Source organism: Cheilinus undulatus, linkage group 17, assembly GCF_018320785.1.
Source record: "Cheilinus undulatus linkage group 17, ASM1832078v1, whole genome shotgun sequence".
NCBI classification, from domain to species: Eukaryota; Metazoa; Chordata; class Actinopteri; order Labriformes; family Labridae; genus Cheilinus; species Cheilinus undulatus.
The window spans coordinates 15,400,308-15,420,482 of record NC_054881.1 but is presented as its reverse complement, the minus strand read 5'-3'; the positions used below and the strand labels follow the sequence as shown (position 1 = coordinate 15,420,482).

General features: G+C 38.3%; 1 protein-coding gene across 1 annotated transcript; it reads left to right on the top strand.

Annotated features, from left to right (window-relative positions):
- Positions 1-960: 960 nt before the first annotated feature.
- On the top strand, positions 961-20,100 carry LOC121525364 (alanine--glyoxylate aminotransferase 2, mitochondrial-like). Its single transcript, XM_041811325.1, has 16 exons — positions 961-1,083; positions 1,177-1,204; positions 4,188-4,331; positions 7,919-8,007; positions 9,750-9,940; positions 10,058-10,181; positions 10,274-10,368; positions 10,551-10,644; positions 10,751-10,844; positions 11,671-11,771; positions 11,976-12,068; positions 12,195-12,327; positions 14,301-14,389; positions 16,196-16,345; positions 16,814-16,912; positions 17,842-20,100. Exons 3-16 carry the CDS (start codon positions 4,235-4,237, stop codon positions 17,941-17,943), a joined length of 1,551 nt encoding a protein of 516 aa, XP_041667259.1. The 5' UTR covers positions 961-1,083; positions 1,177-1,204; positions 4,188-4,234; the 3' UTR covers positions 17,944-20,100.
- Positions 20,101-20,175: the final 75 nt, after the last annotated feature.

Here is a 20,175-nt window from a genome sequence, read left to right as displayed (position 1 = left end):
TAATGTGGATTGTCCTTCTTAGGTAGTTTTCCTTTAATTGGACTCACCTGGCAAACTCGTTATCACAGGTGTCTGAGATTGATTTCAGTGATCCATAGAGCCCTGAGACACAATACCATCCATGAGTTTAATTGAATAGCCGACAATTGAATGTTTATGACACTAAAATCCAATTTGCATAATAATTTGGAACAGGGTGTAGAACGAGCCAATTCCATCCGCTCTTTTTGGGTTTCTTTATACCTTCTTATTACTGAGAAGAGACAACTCTGGTGAACAAGCTTTTGTGAATTTTTACATGTATCTTTTAAGAGGTTCTTTTTTATTTCATCCGCATATAAAGAAGTGGACTTCTCACCTCTGTTGATCCTGTTGACCAATCAGTCCCTCCTCCCACCTTGGAGTGCCTTGTGCTGAATTCACAGATAAGGATGTTGTTTCTCCTGTGATTGGAGGAGAAGAGGAGGAGGAAGAGAATGTCACCAGGGATCAAGCTCAAAGGACCAGGTTATGCGGGGTGAAAAAAGAATCATTGTACTCATTAAGAAGATCTTGACGTCAGCGTCTCTTTAATCAAGCTTGTGCCCAGAATCTCACACAACAAAGGATTGTGGGAGAAGAGTCCCCCGAGCTGAGAGTTTTATCGGTATTTAAGCAAAATACAGATTCCCCTCAGCATACGTTGTACTTGCCTAGCAACCAATAAGCTCTATTTCTTAAAAACTCAGTTTAAACTTTCTCTCCTTATCTTCAAGGTCACCTGCCTATCTTACTGACTTTTGGAATTCGAACACATGTATTCATTCGTTTTATTCATTCATTCAAGCAGAGTAAGATAAGTGTCCATTATATGAGGGCAAGGTCAGCATAACCATTTACTTGAGAACAGTCAAAGTTCAGTATTATTCTGTCAATACACAATCAAAGGATGTGTATTTCCTACTCTGCTCTTCATACTGATATACTGACTGATGAGCTCTGACAGCCCCAGATGCATTTGTGCAGTGAGCCAGAGAGCAAACAGTTAGAACGCAGTTAAGATCAGGGTTTTGGAAACTTAGAACCAACCACTATTGTTTTGAGGTAGAGTATTTCATGAGAGAAAATTATGTTGTAAATTTCAGAAATGATTAGGCCTACATCAATGTTTGTCTTCAACTATATTTGACTTTTCAGACACCTGTCTCCTCCATCAACTGTGCAGGTGAGTATGGCCACCGCACAACAAGCTCATACATGAGAAATTCATGGTTGTGATGTCACATTCATTCATTTATCTTCAATTCTCTTCCTATATCCATTTTGATGCTCAAACTCTATTTTCCATTCCTCATCCTCCTGATTTCCCAAAAATGCTTTTGTTTCAATTTACTAAGCCTACTCCATCCTTTTTCAGTCTTCTTATCTCCGTTTATCTTCACTGATGTAATGTTATTTCTTCTGTTTTTTTGTCCACTTTTGTTGCTTTTATTCTTTTTTCCTTCCAAATTCTGCCTGTTTTGTCTCTTTTGTTCCATCCTTGTTGACTTTTTGCGTTTACATTTTATTTGACTTGACCTGTTGTTACTTTGCCTGAATGTTGTTTATTATTACAACTCCAGTTTCAAAAAAGTTGGGACACCGAGTAAAATGTGGATAAAACAACACAGTGATTTGCAAATATTTTTCAACCTACAGTAAGTTGAATACAGCACAAAGACAAGATATTTAATTTCTAAACTGGACAATTTTTGGAATAAGTGCATTATGAATTTGATACATAAGACACATTCCAAAAGAGTTGGGACAGGGGCATGAAAAAATTGGCATTGTTATGGAATGCTCAAAACACCTGGTTACAGGTGATAGTGCCATGATTGGGAATAAAAGAAACACACCTGAAAGGCTCGGCTTCATAATCATCAATGGTGTTAGGTTATCCACTTTGTAAAACAATTGCAGAGGCAAATATTAGAACAGTTTATGAACATTCCTCAACATGCAGTTGCAAACATTAAATTCCTGTGACTTTTGATCCTTTAGGCAGCACTGCATTAAAAACTGGCATCATTATGAGATGGATATTACAACACATGCTTGTGAACACTTCACAAAACTACTGAGTTAAAACAGTATGTTTCTGCATCTGCATAAGTAAGTTAAGGCTGTGCCATGCAAAATAAAAGCCAGATATCAACAACATACAGAAATGCTGCTGACTCTCTGTGGGCCCTGAGCTCATCTGAGAGGGACTGACCTAAAGTGTGCCGCGGTCTGATGAGTCCACATTTCAAATAGTTTTTGGAAAAAAATGGCCATCATGTCCTCCGGGCTGAAGAAGAAAAGGACCATTCGGGTTATTATCAATCCAAAGTTCAAAATCAGCAACTGTGATGGTCTGAGATAAAGAGGAAATTTGCTGTTAATATAAAACTGATAATTTAGCCCTCGGAGTAAAAATTAACACTCTGCCACGGTTTATACGGGAACCACTGATAAAGTGTTAAAGTAACATTTAAATTAACATTTGAAAGTGTTAAGATGTCAACACTAGAAAGTGTTAAGTAATTCTTAAAAGGTGAAATATAAACACTTTCATAGTAAAATCATCAGCATTAATTTAACCCTCATGGTTTTAAATTTAACACTTTTCCCAATTTCCTGTTTATATAATTCCCCTGGATTCTGAGTCAAATGAACACTTCAGAAAATGTTGATATTTTAACTCTCATAGTGTTGTTTTTCAACACTTACAGTGTTGTTTTTATATATTAAAATTACTTTTAACACATTATTGTGTTATTTCATTTCACACTGGGTGAACAATCAGAGGTATTTTAATTCAGCATTTACACAGTGCAAAAGACTTGACATTCATAATAGATAGCCACCTCACAATAAAGTACTATGGCAATGTCAAAAATGTGAGGTTTCTTATGGCAATCACAGAGCAAGGAGACAGTCACATAGTCAGGAAATGACCAACATAGTAGACATCTTCACTCATGGTGCAGAAGTGTTCAACATAAAAAACAACAATCCACCAGAAACATGTGCAAAGTAATCCTAAAGGTGATCACTGTACGACGAGCAAAATACAGAAAAACAAACACAAAAAAACCCCCAAAACATCATCATCTAAAACGCATCTAAAAAATGGCAGTGGGCGGAGCTTAGATCAGATGACTCTACAGTGTTGGATTAATGCTGAATGGATCAATACTGTCAGATAACTCTAACACCGAAGGCCTTTTACTCTAAACAGAGTTAAAATTGCACTTTGAGTGTTAAAATCAACACAGAAATGGTTAACACTGAGAATTCAACACTCCAGTTTTTGCTGTGAAAGGACCATCCAGATTGTTTTGGAATTAAAAGGTCAAAAGCCAGCATCTGTGATGGTGTGGGGGTGTTTCAGTGCCCATTGCATGGGTCACTTGCACATCTGTGAATGCAGTATTACTATTGAGAGGTCCATACAGATTTTAGAGACGTCCTTTTCAGCTACATCCCTGCTTATTTCAGCATTCTGCACGAGTTGGAAATGCATGGCTTTACAGAAAAAGAGTGAAGGTATATAACCCAGTGCCCCAACTCTTTTAGAACATGTTGCAGGCATCAAACTGAGAAAAAATAATTTTAAAAAGGAAAATTAGGATGTTAGACCATAGCATATTTTATCTTTTTTTTGCATTTAATTGAATATGCTGGAGGTTGAAAAAGATTTGCAAATTACTGTACTCTGTTTTAACCATGCCTACAGTTTTCTTGCTAAGTTTGATTTGACCTGCCGTTCCCTGCACTGAGTTATAAGGACAGACAATACTGTACACAGGAAATCTACTTCTGTGCTTCTTCTTCCACCTGAGCTGCCACCAGAGGTGTATTTATAAATGAATACCAATAAAATCAATCAATCATCCACATGTAAACAGAGAGGCACACTGTTAAAAACAAGAACTTTCCATAATGCTTGTTACTTATTGCACAATTTCTGACAAGAACCCTTTCTATCAACATCTCCCAAGCAGAAGTGGTTTCCTGAAGTGGAAATCTAATTACAAGATGCCACAGGTTATATATTTCTCAAGGTGGCCTTCAGTGAAGTTTGTTTTGATCGTCTTATCATTGGCTGATCACTGTCCACCCATCCTTGTACATGTAGAAAACAAAAAAAAACCTGACGCGAGTTTGCTCTTTATTCTCAGACAGTGGCGGTAGAAGGACGGCTGAGAGCCTGCTGTATTCACTCAACATGTATAAAGTTGTTTCTTCACTGAGTGGCCGCTGTGCAGCTTTGACAGGACAGTCCTGCTGTTACAATGGGTTGGCCAAAATTCACCTGGGAAGTGGTAAGTAAACATGGAAAGAGGCTCACTTTTGTCATACATGTAAATCAGACAAAATCATTCTACTAATATTGTGCTACGTCATTATATTTATTATGATAGTGATAAAGTAGAGAGATTTTTTTTTTTAAATCATTGAGTTTTATTCAGATATTGTTTTCAGGGGTAGAACATAACTACATTTACTGACATTACTGTAACTGTGTGATATTTTTGTAAAATTGAGGGGTTTTTTAGATTTTATTTTGGGATATTCAGTGCCTTTGTTTGGACAGGACAGTGAATAGAGTAGGACATCAGGAAAGGAAAGAGTGAGGACAGACTTGAGCTTGTATAGCACATTTATAATCGTCTCCAGGAGTGTAACCAGGGCCTATCCAGGGGGATGGCCACGACCATCCTAATGTAATGACATGGGGGGCGCAGCAAGGCTAAATACAGTCAGTGCACTTAAGCGAGGCACATTTTGAGAGAGGTCTATCCAAGAGCCAACAATGAATCTACCAGACATCACAATTACTCAACCAAAGTCATAAATATGTGATGTGTCATATCTTGCCTTCAGCTTCTCTTGTACCTTCCAGCAGAGGTGGAAAAAGTACACAATTATTGTATTTGAGTAAAAGTGGTTCAAATTTACTGAAGTCAAAGCACTGGTCTATAAATCTACTCTAGTAAAAGTACTGAGTAGCTACTGAAGAGTTGTACAGTAAAATTTGATCTTTCCTTATTGGAAGTAGCAACAAGAAACTGGACCTCCAACCAGGTTGTTCAGGTAAAGTAACGCCTCCATGATAAAGTAAAATACACAGCAAAATTGACACTGTTAATTAAACTCATATAGAGTTTAATTTAACACTTTAAATATGTCTGTATTAGTCCACACTACATAAGATTCAACTACACTTTTGAAAGTGTTAAATATTTTACATGACAGAACTCCAGTAACTCTTGAAGTCTGTGACAAGGTGGGTCTCTAAAAGGTTAAAGCAGAGAGTTAACCTCATAGCAAGGCAAGGCCTTCTGATTAAGAATATGCAACCTTAAGGAGCACCTAAAGTCATTATAACCCAGTGGATAACTTCATTCATAGTGCAAAGTGTCTCACATTAAAAACAACAACAATCCACCAGAAACATGAGCAAAAGAACCCCAGCAGGAATCACTGTATAACAGGCAACATCCAAACACAACTAAACACATATAAAATACATCTAACCTCTCTACTCAAGGGCATGATGGGGAACTTTGCCTACATGTCCCCCCGGATTTGAAATGGCAGTGGGAAAAGCTAAGATCTATTGACTCTTTGCAGAAATGAACTAACTCTGGTGATCAACACTGCAACATAAGCAGTGTTGGGCAGTAGCGTCATTACAAATAACGTCATTAGTAGCTTTTCTACATGATACTCAACATTCTCTGGTGAAGATCTATCTGAGTGAGGATTTTAAATGTTCACCAAACCTGCTGCAGTTTTATTTTCTTCTTGTTTTATTTTGAATACACAGTTCATTAAAATTAGTGTTTTAATATTAATATAAACCTAATACCCATTGAAGGAAAAAAAAAACAAGAATTATGCTTTTGTTGTCAATTGTAGTGCTTCAAAGCAAGACAATTTGGTAAAGAACTTTGAGCAGGTCAGAGCAGTAAAAATCAGAATCAGCCAAAGATATTACAGGAAATGTGTTGTCTATATCTGAAAATAAAAAGAACATTTAATCTCCAGTGTCTCAGTGACAGCCTCTAACAGTGAAGTATGACGTCTCTGGAGTGTGCTGTTTCATATGTTCACAGAGAAGAGCTTATTAAGAGGAGAGCTAATATTGATCATGTTGACGAGGGAATAAAGGGCATGTGTGTTTGATCTCATACAGTGTTTGGTTTATAACACATAGTTTTCCAACCGCAGAATTGTGGCTATTGGAAACGCTGAGTGGCTAGTAACCTTTAGGCCCAGTGGCTGGTGTTAATGTCAAGCCCTGGTCATGTGTAAGCATGCACATTTGCACATTTTGTTTGACATAAGGATGCAGCGGTCTAAGCAGACTGGATGTCAGAACGCTCATTACAACCACAGGAGGCTTGACATGAACTTGCAAAAAAAAAGGCTTGTGTGCATCTCTGTGAGTAAAAGATGCCAGCTGCTACATGGACAGGTCCACTGTTTACTTCTTATTTCTGGGTGACGGTGATGACATCACTGTCTTAGCTTTAATGTGTGAGGATGTGCCATCCCTGTAGCTGGCATGAGATAAGTGAATCCTGGATAAAATATCATGCCAAACCCCCTATAGTTAACACTCACGAGTGCATTCAGCACTTTTGTTTTTAATGACTGAACTTAAAACCTCTATCCAACTGTTACTGAGGGTCAGATGCGTCATGTCCTTTAATTCTTGTGGGGCTGAACCCCAAAAGCCACAACATGGGATCGGTATACAACCTGTAGAGTAGAGTGCTCTGAAACAGCTGTTGCTAAGGCTAAACATAGTAAGCTCTTTAGTGTTAAAGCGTATAAAGTTAGGGTTAACTTTAGTTATTTGAAACTGCTGGGTAGTAGTTGGTTAAAAAAAACCACACAGCTTTTAAATTATTAATGAAATACTTGTGTTTTACTAAAGTGAGTATGAAAAGTTAAGGTACCTAATCAGCTGTGGTGGAGCAGAATGCAAACTATTGTTCTAATTTACTTGCACCAGATCTTTTATAAAGCTTTGTTTCCTTTGTTATTTGACCATTTCAGACCAATCAGAGGAGAATGTGATGGTGGTGTCATCAGACAGGTAAAGGTGCTGGCAGGTAAACATGAAAGACTAAAAATAAGGAAAAAGATGATAAATATAATGATTAAAACAATAACGGTACTTGTCATTCACTGAATCTCAACTAAACATACAGAATAAGCATTGACAAAAAAGGTTTGAAATAATAACAATTATAAAAACAATAATAATTGAAAATAGCTTCAAAGTAGCTTAGCTACTTTTGTGGTGTTGCTGTAGCTTAGCTTGCTACATTTCTGCAGGATGTAGCTTTTGTGTAATGAAGCTGAAAATTTTTGTAGAGTACCTTGTAGCTTAGCTCACCACAGTAGATAACTCCAGTCAAGTTCTGAGTCTAAGAAACTACTGCACATTTAATCATCATCTGAGTTAATGTTTCCAAATTATCAGCCAGTATTTCTCAGTTTGCTGTTGGATTAGGAAAAAAAGAGGAAGGGCTTTTTACACTGACACACAAAGAAAAGTTACTGTTCATTAAATATTGACCGGAAGATACAAAACACCATGAAAACCACTCTGATGAACACTGAAAATCTTCAGCCATTGTTTCTGTACATAATAAGTAACGTGGTTACAGGTCACTGAATCTTTACAGACATTTAAATTATTGCTGCAATTGAAAAATCATTGGCCACAGTTGACTTCTTATTATCAGGCCGTAGGGGCCACAAATAAAGAAAGTGTCGCATGACCTCAAAGCATTAAAAAAAAAAAGTCCCATATAACAGGAATGTCATAAACAAATAAAAGTCTCCTGGACTTCTTCATCTGATTAATTCTCTCAACCAAACCTTTCTGCAGGTGCAGCATGTCAGAAAGCAGCCTTCAAAAAGGACCACGAAGACCTTCCAGAGATGCCTCCATGCAAATTCAAACCACAGGAATACAAAGTAAGACCACTAACTAGGGTTGGGTATAATCACTGCTGACTACAGAGGAGGTTTTTCCTTTGAAATGACCTTTGACTTGATTTAACAGTAGATAAGAAGAACGAATATGGCCTAATAAATTAGTAGCTCAGTGCACCAGCTATGTAAGTTACAAGTTAGTTGTCAGCCTTTGAGTTCTAACATGAAGCCCAAACTAAGTCCTTTGTTAGAAATAGTTAATTTTTAGCTTACCACAGATATGTAAGGTCTGTCTTCACTAGTAGACTGCAATGTCCAAACTAACCAAAATACTATACCAGATACAGTGCTGTGAATAATTATTTGCCCCCTACTAAATTGTTTTTTTTTCACATTTGTCACACTTAAATGTGTCAAATCATCAAACAAATTTAAATAATAAATTAACTGTGATTAACCACAATTTTTTGAAAGCTGAGTTCAATGTCACTTGCCACACAAAGGCCGGCTTACTGCCAGACCTGCTGAATCAAGAAATCCTTTAAATAGAACCTGTCTGACAGGGAAGTAGGCTAAAAGATCTCAAAAAGCAACACATCATGTCAATCAATCTAAAGAAATTCAAGAAAAAATGAGAAACAAAGCCATTGGCATCTGTCAATTTTCGAAATGTTACAAAGCTGTTTTGGCTTTGGGACTCCAGCAAACCAAGGCAAGAGTCATTATCCACAAATGGAGAAAACTTGCCAAGGAGTGGCCATTCCAAGTGACTCCACGAGCTTATCGACAGCTCCAGGAGGTCACGAAAGAACCCAGAACAACATCTAAAGACATGCAGCCTCACTTAACTCAGTTAAGGTCAGCGTTCATGATTCAACAGTATGAAAGAGACCAGGCAAGAATGGCATCCATGGGAGAGTTCCAAGGCCAAAACCACTGCTGACCAAATGAACACAAAAGCTCATCTAATATTTGCCATTGATGATCCCCAAAACTTTTGGAAAAATATTGTGAGGACTGACAAGACAATAGTTGAACCCTTTGGATGGTGGACATCCCATGACATCTGGCATAAGCTCAAGAGCATTTGGGTTATGGAGCAGGACAATGATCTAAGACACACCAGCAAGTCCACCTCTGAATGGCTTTATGATGGTGGGCGTGTCAGTTGAATGAACTGAAATCACACTAGAAATACAATCACCTCTGCTCTGTGCCAGAGAAACAGAAGTTGGAGATAAATTGCTGTTTTCTGGCACAAACCTCCGTTATGATACTTTTAATGACCCTTAGACCACCGTGACTGACAGATTTGGGAAATTTACCTCACAATAAACAAAAACACAGCATTTAGCAGGCTTTTTACTTTCAGTGAAGGCAGTAACAACAGACTGTATTGAGATGAACTGTTAGGTGATTTTATATCATTGTAGCTTAAGGGGGGCAGGGTAATCCCTCAAAGGGAGCGGTGATGTCATGGGCGCTGCTCAGATAAAACCAAGCCAGGAAAGAAGTAAACAGCTTTTCAACTTTTTGAATCTATAATTCAGTCACACAAAAATCTAGTTTTTCTGAATGGTCCTTTTCCTCTTGGAATTGACAGCCATTATTTCCAAAAACTATTTGAAGTGTGGACTAATCAGAACACATTACTGACACCAAACAGTCATGTTAACTCACTGCATGAAACCCTAAAGCAGAAACCTATTCTGACAAAAATATTTCTTTATTCCTTTATACCTTTAAACATTTCTTCATTCTTTTACACCCTTTGGTTTATGTAGGGTATGTCCAAAGAGCGAATGATGGAGATCCGCAGGCAGAACTGCAACCCTGTGACCACGAAGATAACCTACTACAAGAAACCAGTGTTCATCCATCAGGGATTCATGCAGTGGATATGGGACGTGGACGGGAGGCGATATCTGGATCTGTTTGCTGGTGTGGCTACTGTCAGTGTGGGCCACTGCCACCCGTACGGTCTTTTTTTTCATTGCTGTGCAACATAATAATAGCAAATTCTACTGGGATATCAATTTATGTAAACAAGACAGTGATTTGTTGCTTTAAAACTGCCTTCATGTGGGTACAGGAAGGTGACCGCAGCCACAGAGAAGCAGCTGAGGACACTGTGGCATACTACAAACATCTACGTCCACCCAACTCTCCATGAGTACTGTGAGAAACTGGCCTCCCTCTTACCAGATCCTCTGAAGGTACGATGTTAGACTTTTTCACTGACAAGGGCATGACTGGATGAATATGTAGGTAGATTTGAAAGTCTAGTGTTGTTTCATCCCCTCTCTAGGTGGTTTATCTGACCAACAGCGGCTCAGAAGCCAATGACTTAGCTATGTTGATGGCTCGGCTTCACACAGGCAACTTTGACATCATCACTTTCAGGTAAGTCTCATCCTTAAGTGCCTCAGAGCTGTTTGAAAGTGCTCTTCCAAATATGTGTTGTATCTGGTTGTCAAATTAAATAGAATCAGACTCTGACTTTATGAGCAATCCTACAACCCCCCCCCTTCTTTAAGCATTTAAACATCACTGACTGTTCCTTTGTTTTGTATTTTATCTGTTAGAGGATCGTACCACGGTGGCACCCAACAAACCATGGGTCTAACCTCCAACTCACCCTACAAATACCCCGTCGCCACCAGTTCAGGCTGCACAAATGTATGAAGATAGATAACTTGCTTCATCTTTTATGATGCTTTTGAGAGACTGTTGCTGTCAGCTTTGACTCAGCTGACCAGTTTTTTTTTTTTGGCCCATTCAACAGACCATGTGCCCTGATGTGTTCAGAGGTCCGTGGGGAGGAAGCCACTGCAGGGACTCTCCTGTGCAGACCATCAGAGACTGTAGCTGTGCTCAAGGTACCCAAACATGCACACATGGTTTGACTAATTCATTAGTGGGGTATAATTACATAACTTCTGCAGTGGTGATAATTGAATAAAAATATGGACAAAAAATATTTTCAAAGATTTACTGTGTAAATATATTGTAGAGCAATGACTTCCTAAAAACTTGGCTTGGTTTGTTCTTCTCAGCTCTGTGTTCACACTGAAGGCATGGCCCTTCTTTTTTCTTGTTTATTTGCCACTCTGAGGCTCAAAAGTGTTTCATAAGCTGTTTTGCATGAATACCACTCTGTCCCACCATTAACTCAGCCATCACAGGAAGTAGAAGACACTGTAAGAGAAGAGGATGAAAAGTATTAGCAAATAGAAAAAGTCACTGAAAAAAAATCCCTTGCAAAATCACATTTTGTTGGTGCTGAGAAAGCCAGGTTACCATTTATGAAGCTGAAGGATACTCTGGCATCTGAGGGCTGCACACAAGGTGGTAAAGAGTAGATCTTGATTGCCCAAAGATTGAGAGCAGCTGTGACTGCCAGCACTCATGACCCTCAGTGCCCCATGGTACACAGTGTTTAAAGATTTAAGGCATTGAGAAGATGGATGCATGTGTACAACTTCTCCATAACAATGAAGTGTAAATAAAAGAGGTCTGTCATTTTTAACTTCAAGATATCTTAAGGTAAAGCTTTCAGCCTGAATATGCTACATTCTGATTGATAAGTAGCTTTCAATTAGTTAGTTCAATTAGCTTTCAAAGTGACTGCCACTGTTTTGGATATGTCCCATACACTGAATTGTGCATCATTACTATCTAATAGTGTAATTTTGAATACTGCAGGGCAATGCATGGCAAATGAACAGTACATTGGCCAGCTCAAAGAAACATTTGCTACCAGTGTCCCTAATCGGATTGCTGCTTTCTTTGGAGAGCCCATTCAGGTACAGTCTGTTGAAGACTTTTTACATAACTTAAATGCTTGCATAGTATAAATGTGAAGGAAACATTTTGAGAGGTCTTTCTCTGATGTGAAATAACCAGAACTTCTGGAATTTTTTTTCCTGGCAGCCCTTGTCCTTAGCTGAAAGTACAGCTTGTGTTTATGAAGTAGGGACTGTGAGGTGTGATGTGTTTTGTTCAAACAGGGTATGGGAGGAGCTGTTCAGTATCCCAAAAACTACTTTAAGGACGCTTACAAACTTGTGAGAGAGAGGGGAGGGGTCTGCATTGCTGATGAGGTTTGTTACATCCCATAACGAGTCAATGTTGAGCACGTTCCAATCACTTTTGGGAAATGCTACACTATGCATTGTGTGATTTGGATTTTAACATGTAAGGAGGCTAACCTGTTTTGCGCCTGACAGGTTCAGACGGGATTTGGACGAACAGGAACTCACTTCTGGGGTTTCCAAGGTTATGAAGTTCTTCCTGATATCGTTACAATGGCGAAAGGCATTGGTACTGGATTCCCAATGGGGGCTGTTGTTACAACACCAGGTAAGGTTATACTCTTGGACCCTATTGTATCAGTAGGTTTTATTTTTTCTGTCAGAAGAACTGTTAATTTGGGGGCCTTAACATGCTCAAAACCTCACCAAACATTAAGGAAAATTGTCTGCCAGTGGAAATGTTGGCATTTGGTGAAACCCTGAAAGTCCATCAAGCAGGGGCCCCAGAGGGCCCCAAACATACAATAAGGGACTGGGTAAAAGCTACGTGCATGCAAATCAGAACACATATGTATCATGATTGGCCAAAAAAAAAAAAAAATTCTTGGGCCCATCCTCTAAAATGTACAGGAAGAGCTCTACAAACAGCTATGGGTCAAATTTTGGCATTTTTGGGCGATTAATAAGCTTCATGTTTGAAAGAACTAGTCCGAGGGATTTTAGCTAATTGACTCAGAATTTTTTTGCGCAAACAAGACAACCTGGAGATCTAAAGTTGTGCGAACTACAAGTTTTAACCATAGGGTGGGGTCGTGACCAGACCCCAAACTTAAACTATTTTTTTGTACATTTTTACAGTGAAAATACACCAATAATGCCTTATAACTTTTTAATACTTATGCCAATCATTGCCAAATTTCACAGGGATGACCACACAATACATTCATACATCAGTAACATTACTTTGTCACAGCAACCCCTTCTGTCAACTGAATATTTCTTCCTTTGATTTTTTAAAATTTCCCTTTACTTATTCAGCCCTCACACACCATCCAGCCAAGGCTAATGATTTTTGGTCTGCATATGGGTCATTATAAGACCTACAAAAAAGTCTCTTGGATCCATGCTTGAATCCCAACTGGAAGTCAATGAGCTTCATCTCTAGTTTAAAATAGGGCGTTTTGATGGTGCCACTGACTTTAACCTATAATAACTTTAGTAAATAGTATTCTGTTATATTCTGCTCTCTCTTGCAAGACAACAGCACCACATCAAACAGGCTCACATGCCAACATTTCTTCATAGTGCCCTCTACTGTCAACGGGAAGTGACACAAATGGGTCAGATCTTCGTCTCGCTTATTGTGCTTAACCTATTAAGCTTTGATTTGGAAAGAAAGGCCACATTAATTGGCCACAACACAGATATGTTGCACTGAAGGATGTCTCCCTGGCGATAATGAGCATTTCAATATCTTGTCAATTTGACGGGAAGTTTGTGCAACTCTCATACTTGAGATCTAAGTGTCTTCAAATTTCACTTGCAGGATCAAGGTCTGCCCATCTACATATCCAAAGGTTGATTTTATGGTTTTGATGTAGCACGCCAACTGGCAACAGGAAGTGACACAACTGGGTCATTTCTCTTTTGGCGAGCAATTCGATATCAAATCATTTCACAGGAAGTCACTGTAACTCTTTTATGAAACTTCTGATTTGCATCAAATCTCACATGTATGACTAGGGTTTGCCTCTCTACATAATTATGTATTTACATACATGTACATCTTTTTGCTAATGCACCACCTACTGTACAAAAGCAGAGGCATTTCTAACATATAATGTCCTGTTTTATTCTGATTTTATATGAATGAGAAAAAACTGAGAACACAGAATGTGTTGCTTATTCCCACACTCCCACGGTTGCGACACATCCCGAAATGCACCGGGGTGCAAGGCCCCTTCTGTGCTGCATGCAGCCCTAGTTGTATTTATATTCTACATTTTTTGGGGGAAATGTTTTTTGATACTCAGTATCTTGTGTTAAAATGTTTTTCATATGTAATGTGTTGTAATGTACTGTTTATGGCTGTAGCTTGGGTGAAGAGCCCTAGACAAATTTCTCATTCTATAGGACAATAAAGTTTATCCTATCTTATGAGATTGTTGTTAAAATCTAGCCAGTTATTGTGAGGTTCTGGGAGATTCCCCATTAAACTTAGCAGTTCACTCTACCCCTCCATTTCTTTTTCTCTTTTTTAAAGAGGACCATGGTGTTGTTCTTTCTTCATGTGTTTTTCAGAAATTGCTGCATCTTTTGCTAAAGCCTACCACTTCAACACCTTCGGAGGAAGTCCTTTAGCTTGTGCAGTTGCTTCATCTGTGCTTGATGTAAGGATTCAGATTTTTTCTCTAAATAGCTCTTGTTTATTAGCACAAGGGATTTAATCTAATTAAAGGCTAGTATTTTGATGTTTAATTGTTGAAAAGTCTATCACCCTACCTCATAAATGTTTCAAGTCCAGCTCAAACTATGGACATGTGTGCTGTTCTGCCCCTTGGCTTGTTTGAGGTCTAGCATAAAGATGCATTTTAGCTCCAGAATCAATGAAAAAAACAAAACAAAAAAACAAAAAAAACCCAAATAAAACTTGATGGTACCTCTGGAAAAGATTTAAAATAATCTGCCCATTAGCACTGCAGGTGTCTTTAAACTTGTAATCAGACAGTCACTATTTAAAGGGTGAAAAGTATCACTGTACTCTTTGGTAACACACTGAACATATGGACCACAGAAAGCTAAGGAGACAGTTGTCCCAGGAAATTAGAAAGACGACAATAAACAAGCATGTTAAAGCTAAAGTCTGTAAGACCATCTCCAAACAGCTCAATGCTCCTGAGTATACAGTTGCATGTGTTATTCTGATGTTTAAGGTCCACAGGACTGTAGCCAACCTCCCTGAATGTGGCCGCAAAAGGATAATTGATGACATCAATCCATCTCTTTAATTTGATGACAAATTGAAGAGACGGATAATATGAATGGTAACCAAAGAGCCCAGAACAACTTCCAAAGAGATTAGAGGTGAACTTCAAGATCAAGGCACATCAGTGTTGAGACGCACCATCAGTCATAGTGGACTTAATGGAAGACAACCGAGGAAGAGTCCCCTGTTGAAAGCAAATCATAAAAAAGCCAGATTGGAATTTACCAAAATTAGATCGACAAGCCACAAAACTTCTGGGAGAACGTCCTTTGGACAGATGAGACAAAGTTGGAGCTTTTTGGCAAGTCACATCAGCTCTATGTTCATAGATGCAAAAATGAAGCATACAATGAAAAGACCACTGTGGCTACTGTGAAACATGGAGGAGGCTTGGTTCTGATCTGGGGCTGCTTTGCTGCATCTGACACAGTGTGTCTTGAATCTGTGCAGGCTACAGTTAAATCTCAAGACTATCTAGGCATTCTGCAGCGAGTGACCAGTGTCAGAAAGCTTGGTCTTATTCGCAGGCCATAGGTCCTCCAACAGGATAATGACCCAAAACAGCTAAAAACACCAAAGAACGGCTAAGAATAAAACACTGGACTATTCTGAAGTGGCCTTCTATGAGCGCTGATCTTAATCCTACTGAACATCTGTGGATTGAGCTGAAACATGCAGTCTTGAGAAGGCACCCTTCAAACCTGAGACAACTGGAGCAGTTTGCTCACAAGGAGTGGGCCAAAATACCTGTGGACAGGTGCACTGAGAGTTACAGAAATCACTTGATTGCTTCAAAAGGTTGTGCAACAAAATATTAATCGAGGGATACCATCATTCTTGTCCAGGCCTGTTTCATTAGTTTGTTTAAAAATGATTCTGTTGAACCACAATTTAAAATCAATGTCTATTTTTCATTAGTTAATTATCAGTACTTTTTTTAAATTGGTTATTAGTTTTGTCAGTTTCAAGTTATTGCAGTGACTATTGTGGGTTTTTCTTTCTTTAATAGAAGAGTACCAACAATTTTTGTCTGAGTGTGTATTATAGCCACACAACCACAACATGACCAGCCTTCAACTATGTTAAAATGAAACTCTGTTCAAGATAGATAAATAATACTAATAATAAACCACAACTGACATTTTGACTAAAATAAATGGATGTCTAAATCTGATTTCAGTGAGACCTCACTGACAGGTTTCCCCCACAGACTATCAAAGAAGACAACTTGCAGCAGAACGCTCTAAATGTGGGGACCTATCTGATGACAGAGATGGCCAAATTCAGAGACAAGTATGAGATTATCGGGGATGTCCGAGGAAAAGGCCTGCAGATCGGAGTGGAAATGGTCAAAGATAAGGTACTGAGTTTGTTACATCAGCGACACATTTTTCCATGCTTTTTCACCAAACTTGGAGTATGACTCTGCAGTGCAGAGCAGCAGTGACCTTTAACTGTTAAGTCAGTCAAAGCTTAAAGGGGCTGCGCAGTATGAACAAAAGCTCTTATGTTTATTAATCATTTTAATCTGGTAGATATTGTTTCAACTTTTTCACCAAACTTGGAGTATGACTCTGCAGTACAGAGCAGCAGTGACCTTTAACTGTTAAGTCAGTCAAAGCTTAAAGGGGCTACGCAGTATGAACAAAAGCTCTTATGTTTATTAATCATTTTTATCTGGTAGATATTGTTTCAGAAACATCTGAGTTTTCCTTAAGCTGGTTATTATAACTTTGGAAAAGTGAATTTAGAAACCTGTAGGTGTCAGCAAATGTAACATAAAGGTTTGGTAGTTGGGATCTATCAGCTTCATCTGTTTGATTTACAGGCCAGCAGAGAGCCGCTGCCTTCTGAGGCCATAAACAAGATTTTTGAGGACGTCAAGGACATGGGGGTGCTAATAGGGAAAGGAGGACTCTACGGACAGGTAACTGAACTCACATTACGTAGTTTTTTTTGTTGTGTTTTGAGTGGGATGTACGGCTGCATAACTCTTATATAATGTCAGGCACTTGCAAAGAGAAAGTGTAGGAAGCAGAGCCAAAGAGCTGTATGTATGAAGAGAGCAGTGGTGCACACATCCTTATTTGGACAGCAGAGTTTAAATAAATAAAAGCCATTTTTACACATAAGCTTAAATTAACTGAAAGAGAAGCACTATTAATAAACTGTATGAGTCAAAACATTGTTAGCAATCGCCTACGCTGCCTCTATTATTCTTGATCAGAAAATGGTAGGTTAGTTGCCCTGGAATTTTTTTCTCCGCAAATTACAGAAATGGTCGATTCACAGGGAGGTTAAAAACAGACATTCCACACAAGTATTTCACATTACCAGAAGTCCCTAGGAAATACTATTCCCATGTGAATAAGGTGTTAGATCCGTTGTTTGTTATAGACTAATAAAGTTTTACTTTATCAACACTTCAACTTTTTTCCCTATATTTTATTTCAACTTCAATCTCATATTTTGACTTTATTCTCAACATTTGACTTTTTCTCATCATTTCGACTTTATTCTCAAAGTACACAGTATTATTTTCCCCTCACCCCTGTCCCTAATCCTCTTCCGTACTAATCCTCTTCCGCATGCAGACAGAGTCTGTCGTTTGACGTCTGGAAAGTTGACCTAAAAATTCATGCATTTTAGAAAGAGACCCCTATATTCTTAAATTACTGCAAGCACTCATTACAAATAAGGCACACTGGTTTTGTTTGGAGTTGACAGAAAAATAATAGATCTGGAGGTGACTCAGTACACATTCTGTTTGAGTTTTTGTAGATTTTTTTTTCAGTAAGAACTGAAACATTGTCAAAACTGTCTTGACACGTTTAATCCCGTTTCTCACCACTTCAGACGTTCCGTGTCCAGCCCCCCATGTGCATCACAAAGGAGGATGTGGATTTCTTCCTGGCAGTTTTCAACAAGGCAATCCAAAACTACCTAAACAGTCACTGAACAGGAGATAGAGAGAGAGAGAGAGGGGACACAAGACCAAGGACCAAACCTGGAAACTCACTCAGAAGAGAGTGCAGCACTTTTGTAAATTGTGACAAAACATGTAAATTGCTGTTTATTTCATATAGTGATGATCTATATGTTATTATTCACACAATTTAATGCCTACCTTTAGTCTGTATGATATCATTGGGGGTAAAAATATAGGCCTTTCCTTGAAAGTCAGCTCAAAATTCTGCAAAACATTGGGCAAATAACACTGCTTTAAAGCAGAATTTTAATACTACGGTTGAAAATGTTATGATACCGTGACACTATTCATCCCAAAGAGCAGCAGTACTAAAAAGTATTACAGCTTTTAAGATTTTATAGATTTTCAGTCATATCTTTACCCAGATCTACAGCCAGCAAAAGAAACTGCAGATTCAGTAGATACCAAGTCCTTTAGAGCCTTTTAAAGATGCAACAATTAAGTTAAAGTCTCTTGGGAATACACAGAGAGCTGAGGAGGTGACTCTGTCTAAATCCCAGAAAAAGCATGCATACATGGCATTGTACAAACACAATTCCAAAAAAGTTGGGACATTGTGTAAAATGTTAATACAAACAGAATTCAGCGATTTGCAAATCATTTCCAACCTATATTCAAGTAAATACATCACAAAGACAAGATATTGGTTTGTTAAAATTATAAACTTCAATTTTTTTGGAAATATGCACACATTCAGAATTTGACACCTTTAATGTGTTACCAGAAAAGCTGGGACAGGAGCAAGAAAAGACTGGGAAAGCTGTAATTATTCACCATGTAAATGGGATATATTCTTAACAAGAGATAGTACCATGATTGGGTATCAAAGAACCACTTCTGAAAAGCTAAGTTGCATACAATTATCAATGGTGTGAGGTTCTCAATTTTGTGAAGGACTGTGCTGGCAAACAGTGTAACGGTTCATGAATTCCTAAAAGTGCAGCTGCAAGGCATTTAGAATCTGGATAAATCTCTACTCATTAGTGGCAAGGCCAGAAACCAGCATATGCCTGTGACATTTGACCCTTCCAGTGGCACCGCATTACAGCATCATTCTGTGATGAATATTACAACATGGGCTAAGGAGCGCCATGAAAAATCATTTTCAGTTAAGACAAAAAATCACAGGGTCTCAGATGGCCTTGTGATTTAAGGCTTGCCCCATATATGCAGACAGCTGGGATCGGAATCCGGCTCGTTGGCCTTTCCCGCATATCTCTTCCAAACTCTCTCTTCCCTGTTTTTGATTCTATCCACTGTCCTCCTTTATCAATAAAGGCACAAAAAGCCCCCAAACTCCACCTTAAAACCATGCACATTCAAAGTTGAGCTTATCTGACATGGACTGACCTAATGTGGATCTGTGATCTGATAATCAAATTGTTTTTGAAAGTTAAGGTCTTTCAAGTCCTGAGGGCTACAGACTGAAAGGACCATCCAGATCGTTATCAGTGCAGAGTTCAAAAGCATCTGTGATGGTGTGGGGGTGTATTGGTGCTCATAGCATGGCTGACTTGCACCCAGCACTGTTGAGCAACTTTACATGCACATTAAGCAAGAACAGCATGGAAATGTCACTTTAGGTACTTCTACAATAAGTGTCTTCAGTCCTCTGACACTTACAGTGTTTTTAAAAGAAAAGAGGACGTAAACATGCTAATGTCCTAACTTTTATGGAATGTGTGTGTATTTACATGGATAGTTTTGCAGTTTGGGCAATAAATATCTTGTCTTTGTGCTTTATCGAATTCAACATAAATTAACAGATTTGCAAATCACTGTATTGTTTTTATTTATATTTAACATAACATCCCAACTTTTTTAGAATTGGGATTTCTTATTTATGAAATTTATAGTGTTCAGAAATCTTCTTCCATTTTTTATTATTATAAACATGAAACTGCAGTAATCGCTGTCTTAGATTTACTTTTTTGCTTCAGTGGTGCTGAAATATGTAGTAACATGATTTTTACTGGTGTTTGATCAAAGTTGAAAAGACTCGTCTTCTTTATCTTAGTTTATAGCTTATAATTCCATTGTATTGAATTTTGCAGTCAGGAGTTTATTCCTGTTCTAGTTTGTATCCTAAAGAAATGTTGTTGACATGTTTCATGGACCAATATCTGCCTCTACAAAGTTTCTTATATCTACTTTTTTCTGTTTAACAAATAAAACAGCTTGAAAACATCTTTGATTCTGTG

Bases quoted from the DNA above. Each gene is read 5' to 3' on its own strand.
- LOC121525364 (XM_041811325.1), top strand. From the start codon at position 4,235: ATGTATAAAGTTGTTTCTTCACTGAGTGGCCGCTGTGCAGCTTTGACA. The intron at 10,845-11,670 runs GTACCCAAACAT...TGAATACTGCAG, and splicing joins AGACTGTAGCTGTGCTCAAG to GGCAATGCATGGCAAATGAA. The intron at 16,346-16,813 runs GTACTGAGTTTG...TTTGATTTACAG, and splicing joins TGGAAATGGTCAAAGATAAG to GCCAGCAGAGAGCCGCTGCC.